This window comes from Limulus polyphemus, unplaced genomic scaffold (genome assembly GCF_000517525.1).
Source record: "Limulus polyphemus unplaced genomic scaffold, Limulus_polyphemus-2.1.2 Scaffold4546, whole genome shotgun sequence".
Classification (NCBI taxonomy): Eukaryota; Metazoa; Arthropoda; class Merostomata; order Xiphosura; family Limulidae; genus Limulus; species Limulus polyphemus.
In genome coordinates, this window is record NW_013670156.1 from 5,413 (window position 1) to 16,302 (window position 10,890).

Below are 10,890 nucleotides of genomic sequence, written 5' to 3' on the forward strand. Positions count from 1 at the left end.
GTTCATTCTCCACTTCACTCAGTTAGTCCCCAGAGAAAGTTAGAGTTCAAGCCATCTTATGTAATAATATGTTCTAATTGAGGGAACAGTGCAAAAACAACAAAATTTTGAAAACTTGTTAAAGTAAAGGAGTGGAAAACATGTAGTACAAACTGGTACTACTATTTTTTTCCTGCCCAGTATTACAACAGGAAGAAGGCACTCAACTAGAAAAGGCCTTTAGTATTTCAGAGTTACATCTACATGAGTTGTACATATTTTTTTAATATACAGCAGATTTTTTTTGCAGAAAATTATTTTCATCACTAAAGCTCTATGTTTTGTTTATAAAGTTTATATTTATACCAAGAAATTGAAATAAGCTGGCTTGCAAAAAATCACATCTAAGACTAGCATTCTACAAACATAATATTGTTGGACAAACATTTGATTATTTCTACATTTTGATAAATGAAGTCTGTCTTACATTTTGAACAACTGCTCCATCTTTTCTGAGGGTTATTTCTGGCACTGGATCCCCTGTCACATGACACTCAAGCACTGCTGTTTTGGATACTTGTATTGTTACATTTTCTAACATAACAATATTTGGTTTTGCTGAAAGAATAAAAACAAATCTATGTTCTAACAGGAAAAAGTAATATTTCATCTACTTTCTTGTTTGTTTTCTTTTACATTCAGGGAATTTTGAAACATATTACCATCATACTTAACTTAACATCCTGTTATCATATGACCTATAAAATATATTTAACCTTTTCATTGTCAATAGAGAGATCTAAATGATAGAAAAGATAGCAGAGAGCAATGTTTCAATATATGTGAGATGTTGAATTTGAATTTTATCTTTTCGTGTAATTGGAAACAAATAATAAAAATAGACCTTTATAAAAGCTTTCTGGTAATATAATACATGAATAAGTTAGAAAATTCAAAATATGAAATAAAAATCTGAAGTCTGGAACTTTTCCATGGTTGCTTAACTTTGTTAAATCTCATGAAAAACCTACTCAAGGCCTATCTGTGCTAGCTGTTCTTAATTTGAAGTTAAAGATCAGAGTGAAGGCAGATAATTCACAACACTCAGCATCAACTCTTGGGCTACTCTTTAAAAACAAATATTGGGGTTGACCATCATATTATAATGCCTCCAAGTCTAAAATGGTGAGCATGTTCAGCAATAATTTTCCAACCCACAACCTATACATTGAGTCAAATGTCTGAACATCAGGCCAGATTACTCGCTTAAACTTGCTATAGGCTAAATCTTGTTTTCAAAATTTTAGCCTTAAAGTTCTATCCTAATTGTTTAACTTTTTACCATATAGACCATTTGCTTCAAACTCCGAGTCAAATGATATGTGACTTATGTTCATAAGCTTACAGATAGAAACAAATTAAATTTTACTTTGCTAAGCCAAACTTGATAATTTGATCTTTAACAATAATCTGTTTCTTAAAAACAAATATTTCATTTTTCAGTTTTTACAGCTTTTTTTTCATTCCATCACTCTTATAATCCATTTAAATCATGGGAAGCCTAGAAAAATGTTATGTTTGATACTAGTTAGCTCTTACAAGCAGGGCCGAAAATAATGCTTATTTTAGATTTAACTACCATATTTTATTCTCATTCCATTTACACAGGTTTTCAAGGAAACTGATGAATGAGCTATGATATGCTGCTCTAGCTTTGTTTATCACATAATGACAAAACAAGTAAAGGGACTCCACATTAATGATTTTTGGTCATGTTATTATAAATTACTTGTATATTTGTTTTTTGTTTGTTTTTATTCAATAAAATGAGTCATTTTAATGTATTTTTTGAGGGGGTCATATATTAAAGTGGGACATTAATGCTTAAACAGTATAGAAATGTACAAAATAATTATTAAAAAACAAAAACTTCAGGAGATGAAAAATTTTCCTTCTTTACATTAAACTTGCTGAACAGTTATAAATAAAAAAAATTCAAAATTTATGAAATATTCAAAACATTTACAATTACCATCTAGAAATTTAAAAAATTCTTCCTTTGTGATGAGAAAGTGTTCCAACATTTACTTTTGTAAATTTCTAGAAGCAGATAAAAGAGTGTAACATTTTCAAACATATATTTTTAACATTTGTTATATGGCCAAATTGGGTAACATTTTGTACCAGGGGTAGAATCACCAAAATTTGGTTTTGGAATTTGACTGTGAAAATAATAATACTAAATGAAATTATTAATGATAAGGATTTTATAACTTTTTCAAAATAATAAGAATAAAGGAAGCTATGGCTACATAAAGACTGATGTATCAATGAATATTATCTATATGTTAGGAATGTTAGATAATTGGCACTGCAATTGTAAGTTAACATTTTATAAAATCAAAAATGTATTCATAATAATATTTACCTCCTCTCACACTTATAGCTATTGCTCGACTGCCAGGGTTTCTTCCTTTGCCCATCTAAGCATTGGTCTGATTTTATCTTGTTTCCTCCAGTCTTTTATACCCCACTCAATTGCCCTTGATGATATTTAACTCATGATCCTCTCCACCTATGTCAATGTGCCCTCTATCTTGGTGCTGTATATAAGCACCTCATTGAGAATAATATTATCACTTTTTTGAGATTTATTTAATCCAGTCTCTAACACCAGCTCTTAGTGGGGAGGAAGGGCAGGAGAGTGTGAAAGGAGGTAAGTATTATTGGAAATACATTTTCGATTTAAGTAAATGCTAACTTCCAAAACATACTTACCTTCGCTCCAACTTATAGCTAGAATCACATACTGCTAAGATGGAGAGGCTGGTGAGTGCATTATCCATACAGAAAGTGTCTACATAGATCATGGGTGTGTCAATAGAAGACTGACATCCTAGTGGGGAAACCACACTACATTCAGAACTGGTATGCTCTTCACCCAGAACATAATTCCTGTAATGTGGGTGGAATTTTACCTGACTCATTATCACTATAGGCCAGACCCCAACCAGATAGCTGAGGTTCCACTAATTGGGATTGGAATTAAAGGGCCATGGGCCCTATATCCAATGTTGGTGGCAAGGGCAATTGGACTGCAAATAATATATATATATATACTTATGAATCGATCCCACAGAGTGATATATTCCCAGCCACCTGAATCACGATGAGAAAGTAAGCAACATGGAAGTGGACAAAACTTCTTTTCAACCTGTATAAGTTTGAAAGGCAACACCCCAGGCTCGAAATGACAGGTTCGTATATGTCTTACTCCACCTGAGGAAACAGAACTCATCTAGTCTGGAATTATGAACACTTATCCTCACTCCCAAAACATGTGGGCAAGGTACATTCCACTTGCCCCCGGAATTAGGGGGAAGACATGGAACAACAGTGCTCAGAATTATGAGGAGACAGTGGATCCTCTTCCAGGACCAATGTATGGAAGCAAGATTGATTAAAAAAAAGGGCTACACACAACCCAACCAGATAGCTGAGCATCAAATCTGAACAAGTACTACACGTAGGCTCCGCATAGGCTGATGCCACTCCTACCGACATATGGAAAAACATCCAACTTCACCCTCTTCTCCAAAAGTGGAGGAAAAGCCTCTGTCCACCACCCCAGTGACTGGAAACCAGGTGTGATAAGAACTCCCTGGCTCAACTAGTAGAATCTGGGGAGGGGGGGTCATGTTCATTGGGGAACAGTGGAACAGTGCTCTGGTAACAGTATAATAGGTGAATCAAGTTCTCTAAATTTTTTAAATCAAACCAACCCTGATTTATTCAATCTAATGATCGGCAGGGACGGGCAGGATCCCCTTATGATTTACTCATGATAGTCCATGAGTGGCAATCCAGCATAGTACAATAACACTACCTGGTCAACCTCTAAGTGGTCTTAAAGAACACCTCATTCCTACAGAGCCTGTTGCAGCCTGTATAAAGTATATTGAATTAGTGGTTGCTAGTGCAGAAGTGGTTTGAAAAATAGCCCACATGCCTGGGTAACACTTGCCACAGAGTGGGATCTAGTGAAAAAAAAGATGTAAAGGATCCTGTAAAGAAGAGAGACAAGAAGAGAAAAAAAATACCTCACCTTATTATCAAGCAGATGTGGTCAAGGTAGCCACAGGGGGTAGTTGAAAACCTTCAGAGGAAGAAACTGCCAGATCATGTAAATAATGTGAGATAAAAGTATTGGGAGAGGTTCACATACCAGCCTGCACAATGTCCTCCAGTGGGCAATTCAACTGGGCAGCTAAGAACATAGATATATGATGAATCTGATGAAATGTGACTCACAGAAGTTTTCTCTCTCCTGGAAAGAGAGCCCAGAATAAGCAATAGGGATCAATTTTCGAAACCACCTTTTCAAGGTAACCTGAGATAAATCACAGGAAACTGAAGGATCCCACAAGTCAGCAACAACAACAAATAAACTTTAAGAGAAAGGTGATAGATGGTAGAAAGGGCTAAAGGCTCAAATGGGTGTCGAAACCAAACATGTGATACCACCTTAATGTCCCAGTTAGGTAACTAAAAAGGCCTTTTGGGACAAAGGACACAAAATGACTTGAGAATGCCTGATAGCACTGGGGATTCAAATAATTTCTGACATTTTCAGGAGCAAAATATAGTCAATAAAGCTGCCTCATGTAAGGCGATTGTAGATTATGTTAAACCCTTGTTAAAAAGCCAAATCAAAAATTGAGCAATGGTTGGCATATCTGGCCAAATTGGGTTCAATTTCCTTGTAAGACACCATTGTCGATAAGTGTGCCATTTTCTTTGATAAATGTGTATTGCAGATCCACGGAGAAACTGAGACAAATACATTGCAACATGAGAAGTTAAACCCAAATGTTTTGTGAAGGACTGCATAATTTCCATGCACGAAGCTTGAGCTTCGGAATGTATAATGTCGGATCATGGTTGTCTCACCAGAGATGGCCAAAGAGAAAGTGGACATTCTTGAAGATACCAAAGAAGTAGAAACCTTGATTGAGCCAGCCAATCTAGTGCTATCAGAAGCACATGACAAGGGTGGATCGAACCATAGCCAAAACTACGGGTAACAGACAAATCAGGCATACAGGAGCAATCTCGTCCATTCCTAACTGAATTCATCCACTGCAAATGCCCAAGGATGAGGTACTGGAAACCATAATATCTGTAGTTGTGAGTTACAATGAGTGATAAATGCATCAATCATTAGTGTTCTGAACTGAGGGCAAATCCACCAGAAAACCTCGCAGTGTAGTATCCATTCAGTTGAAAGAACCTGGTTGAGTCAAGACAATTGATCTGCTATTAAATTCATTACTCCTGGAACATGACATGCTAGTAGGCTGATATGATGGGAGTGAGCCCAATAAGGAAGATCCAATGTTTGAAAACAAAGATCCCATGGTCAAGTGCCCCCTTGACCAGAAATGTAAGACAACAACTGTGGAATTGTCAGAATGAAGCATAGTAGTTTTGCCCTTCAACAACTCTAGACCTTGAGACATTGCACTTTGGACAGCAAGAAGCTCTAAAATATTGATGTGAAGGGAAGTTTCATCATCCATTCATGTGCCCTGGAATTCCTGATCATTGATATATTCACCCCATCCCTGAAGCGAGGCATCTGTGAAGAGATGGATCTCGGGACAAGTTGGTGGTAGAGGAACACCTAGCATAGTATTGTTCTGATCTAACCACCACTCGAGATCTAAGATGCTGATCCTAAATAAGGAGATGGGGTGATTCAGTGGATCACTGTTCATGATCCATTGCTTACATAGGGATCTCATGTGTGCTCATCCCAAAGGAATGAGATATTTGAGTGAAGCCCACATCCCCAAAAGAGAAAGAACCCTTCAAGCAGTGGGAAAAGATGTAGCTGGATGGGAGTCAGTTGAGCTCTACTCAGAAATGTGTTGAAACAGAAACCTTGATGAATGATGTATTGTGTTGGAATGAGAACAGGTTTTTTTGACTCTGATAATAAAGCCTGCCTTGATGGCTTCTGCAAGGAGAATCTGGGTGTGACTTTCTGCCACCTGATGAGACAGTGCCAGGAGTAACCAGTCATCTATATAATGAGGTGTGTACAGGCCTAAAGAATGAAGGTGATTATGAATAGCTCGTACTATTCTGCTGAACACATAAGGAGCAGATGCTAGCCCAAAGGGTAGAGCCCAGAACTGCAGTACCTGATCCTTGTGCACAAAGGCAGAGAAGCAGCTGGATGACTGCTATTGGAATCTGTAGATAGGCATTGACCACGTCGAACTTTGTCATCCACAGTCCTGGTGAAAAATGTAAACATAGGGAGAGGAATGACTCCATCATGAACTTGGGAGGATATGTGAATTAGTTGAGATGAAAAAGATCAATGATTGGATACTAATCTACCATCTTCTTGAGCACAACAAATAGACGAAAATTAAATCCTGGATGAAGAGGGTCGACTCTCTCTACTGCCCCCTTAACCAACAACTCTGTGATAGCCCTGGAAGAAAGGTCCACAATCCAATGATCTATTGGAAGTGAAAACACTACAGATTGGGGGGGGGGGGATAATGGTGGTGGAGATGTGAACTGAAGGACCAACTTCGATGCAAGAACCAGTAATACCTAAGGATCTGTTGTTCAGAAAATGTTGTAACCAAGCCCATCCCCACTATAGGGTAGTCACTGCCGCCACAGGTAATGGTCCTACCAAGAAGAGGAGCCTCATAATAAGGGCAGAATATATTCTGGGCACCAATGGAATGAGAGACTGATGTCGGGTGTTGGGACACTCAGACAGTGGTAGAGCTGTGACTCCTTGTAGGAGCCATAGATAGTCGAGAGGCTAATGATAAGAAAGAGGAATGGAAACAGGCAACATCAATCCAGGATTAAAATGCCTCAGGCATGCCCACAAACATCATGTAACTCACAGAGGGCTGAAGATGGTAGACAAATGTCCTCCAACAAGGCATCTCTACCCAATAAATTCCAACAACATACCAGCTAAGAAATAGCAGAAGCAGAAAACCATACTAAGAAAGATGTCAAGAAAGAACCCAACTCATCTTCAAATGGATGTGGTGATTGTTGAGAGGCTTCCAACAATAGTTAGATGGATGATAAATACCTCAGAAATGTAGTGAAGGTCAGCCAAATCTGAGAAAAATTGTGATCTGTTCAAGTTGATAACAGGTTCCATTCAAGAACTTCACATTTTCAAAAGCAGACCTAGTTGTTAGGAATCTAAATATGCACCCCCTGGTGGTAGTAAGCCAAAGCATGTTGTTTCAACAAACTTGGTGGACAAGGCATAGCTATCCCTTCACGTAACTGAGTGGTAAACTTCCCCAAATGAACAGCAATATCTGATGATGGAGGAAGAACTAAGTATTTGCCCTCTGACCTTTCCCCCAACAAGGAAAGAGTAGACTCAATGGCAACTGTGGAAAAACACAGAACATCACACACCTGATTAACTAACTGAAGAAAATGAGCTGGTGGTGGTTGCTTCAAATTTGCCTCATGAGAAGCCAACCTAGTAAAGGAAGGTGCCGGAAAAAGCAAGTCTAAATTTTCTAAAGAATGTCCAGAATCATCAGCAAAAGCTGCCTCAGAAACCCCTGGATCTAATATATGTCTCCATCTCTCCATCTTACTACGAATCAGATCACAGACAGCCTCAACTGAGAATGGTTTCCACCCCCACCCCCGACTGTTGAGCGATGCTCGACAGCAGAAGTGGGATAGGGAAGGGCTGATTAGCCTCTGTGCCAGAATTGCCGTGTCATAATTGAAATACTTATAATTATTTAATTGCATGGAAAGAAACTAGGTGATGCAAATATCGCACCAAGTGTCTCTAACAGTCACAATACAGAGAAACCTTTTCCTGAACGCTTTGTCGTGAAAAAGTGATAATATTATCTGAATGAGATGCTTATATACAGTACCAAGATAGAGGGTGCATTGACGTAGGTGGAAAGGATCATGAGTTAAATATCACCAAAGGCAATTGAGTGGGGCATAAAAGACTGGAGCAAGCAAGAAAAAATCAGACCAACGCTTAGATGGGCAAAGGAAGAAACCCTAGCAATCGAGGTAAGTATGTTTTGGAAACAGCCTCATTCAGAATGCATTTAAAATACACTGTATCAAGCTAAAACATCAGGTTGTCTGTTGGATTTTGATGTCAACTTCACACCAATGGAAAACTTTGTCATTTTGTAAGTGAAGCACAAAAATTGAGCTAACAACACCCTTCCCTAGATGGAATGCAGTAGAAATTTTGATTGTACTTGCTATATATTTTTCTTTAACATGTTACTAGATATGATTTCTTTGGTTTCTCTGCTATCTTGTACAGTTTGTTTTTGTATGTTAAGCAATAATTGGTCTGCATCACTGGTTAAAATAATACAGCATATTTTCTTTAGTAATAAAATGCTAGTTGCTTTATCAATAGAATTAAAGGATTCACTTTCATATGATTTTTTTGTTATTATCATCGCTATCATCACTTCCTTCAATTAAGACCAATATATCATTTTCAATAAAATACATATCGTCATTTTCATAATTTACATCTTCATCATTAATATTCTCATTGTAATTTGGCCATGGTTGTTTTCTTCAAGCAATTCACTGCATTATTAGTACTTGCTTTTTGGCCGTTTTGCCTTTTGAATATCTAGTCCTTTTACATTTGTAAGATAATAGTACCATTTTGAATATCAATTACAATTTCTTACAGTCTTCGAAACAGTCATCAGCAATTTCAATCCATTGATTTGGAGCAGCCAGTGGTTCACTAAAACCAAAAACAGGCTAAGTAATTGTCTTTTTCTGGCTAATGATATTGCTCAAAAAAAAGAAAAATAAACAATGGATCACTTTTTTTCTGACTAACATAAACTTACTCAATTTGCTGATATGGGAGGTGTTAATAGAAGTACATGTATGTAAGTATATTTATACATATCAATACATAATACTTATATATATATATATATATATATACACACAGATTAATTTTATGTATAGACAATTAATATTTAAACAGTCAAGCAAAACAAAACTAAAATCTTTGGTTTGAATTTCGTGCAAAGCTACATGAGAAACCAAAAGGAAGGACTACATTAAAAACAGCAAATCCAAACCTGTGATAAATGACATTTTAATTAACAAAACAAGCCCAAACAAAAAATAAAATTGAAAGTATCTCTGGGGTACAAGCTATAGTGTGGGATATAAAATGTGTCCTGGGTTTTGGAGGTAGCTGAGAAGTAGGACCCACATTGTGGTTGGGATACACTGTCTATTAGTCTTAACCTCCACTACAGTGGACTTAATGGGTGGTTAGTTAGATAGCTTGGTTGGGCTTTTATAACTCTATACTAGTATAATGTATCCATTGTACTATTAATTAAGTTACATTAGGGATTTACTACTATAATGAGGGCTGGAATGCCAACCTCAGACATTTATCTTACTTACCCCCAAGTGGTAGGGCTGTATTTCATTTTTCTTTACTTTGGAGTGGAGTCACCTTCTCACAACAGTCTTCAGGCAGTGAAGGGTGATATAGATGTTGTATTCTGTGGGCTTGAGCACGAATATCTTGCTCTCCTAACTTGTATTTCTTTTGATGATTTTATTTGATTTTTTATGAATTTCTTCATATTAGACTGGCAAATGAAGGTTATGATTGATAGATGGTGTGTCCTCACAACAAAGTGGGTCCTACTTCTGCAGTCACCTCCAAAACTCAGTACACGTTTTGTATCCCACACTATAGCCTATACCCTGTGTATCCTTTTAAGTTATGCAGCATTTTTAATTTTGTTTTTGTTTGGGCTTGTTTTGTTCGATAAAATACATATAATTTGATATATTATATCAAGTATAGTAATTTTAAAAAAACTACACAGCAATTGAAGCAGTTATTATTAAAAATAAAAAAGTGTATTCAAAATTGTTAAAAGTACCATCAAATGTGTACAATAAGATCTTGAGAGACAGGTAATATATTGAATTAAAAATAATGTGGCCCACTAGTTTAACAATTATGTCAAAAATTCAAAAGTCAGGTGCTCAGTGGTAACTGTTGTTTTCCTCAGATGTCATTGAAGAAAGCAAAAATTGCTGCTAAAAACTATGGTTTTTACTTTTATATGTTTTGTTTTAAACCATCTTTTTGGATCAGTTTGTCACAACTTTTAAAGAAATACTAAATTTGTACTGAAAATTTACTTACAAATCACCATTAATGTTGTTGTCTTTCTATTTTCACCAGCAGGATTTTTTGCCACACATGTATATTTTCCTTTATCTTCTTTTTCAACTTTCAGTATAGTTAATGTGCCCTTGTCCTTATCGACATCATAGCCTTGTTCTTTGCTCATGTTTTTATACTCCTACATGAAGTCCAAAAGTACTATTTATGAGCATTTACTATTAATGTAATTGGTTTGAAACTTTAAGAACATTTTTCAATACCAAACTAACAAAAACTATCACATGTTATTATAAAGTAAAAACTAGTATCATTATTTTTGCATACTAAATTATATTAATCTTTGTTATAAATTATTCCTTACATAAATGAATTATTGATATGTTCATAAGTATTTGTATTTATAATTAATAGTTAAATTATAATCTGTAATTCTCAGAATGTAATGCAACTTTACAATTCATCATCATATGTGCCATATTAATTTTTACACTGTATCTATACGTACTGGATTTGTTAGTTTATAGTTAAGCACAAAGCTACACTGTGCTGTGACCATCTTGAGTCTTGAAACCTGAAATAGCGTTATAGGTCTACAGACTTACTGCTATGCCACGTGGGGGGGGGGGGGTCGGGAGTTATAGTGGAACGATACATGGGGGTACCGGAGG

The 10,890-nt window shown here is 36.3% G+C and overlaps 1 protein-coding gene across 1 annotated transcript in view; it reads right to left on the reverse strand.

Moving 5' to 3' along the window:
- Positions 1-436: 436 nt before the first annotated feature.
- Positions 437-10,890, reverse strand: part of LOC111088837 (fasciclin-2-like) — a 66,504-nt gene continuing 56,050 nt past the window's right edge. Inside the window, exons 6-7 of the mRNA XM_022399938.1 lie at positions 10,241-10,400; positions 437-597 (exon numbers count right to left, since the gene is read on the reverse strand). Coding sequence (XP_022255646.1) covers positions 437-597; positions 10,241-10,400 — 321 coding nt within the window. The remainder of the gene's footprint in view (positions 598-10,240; positions 10,401-10,890) is intronic.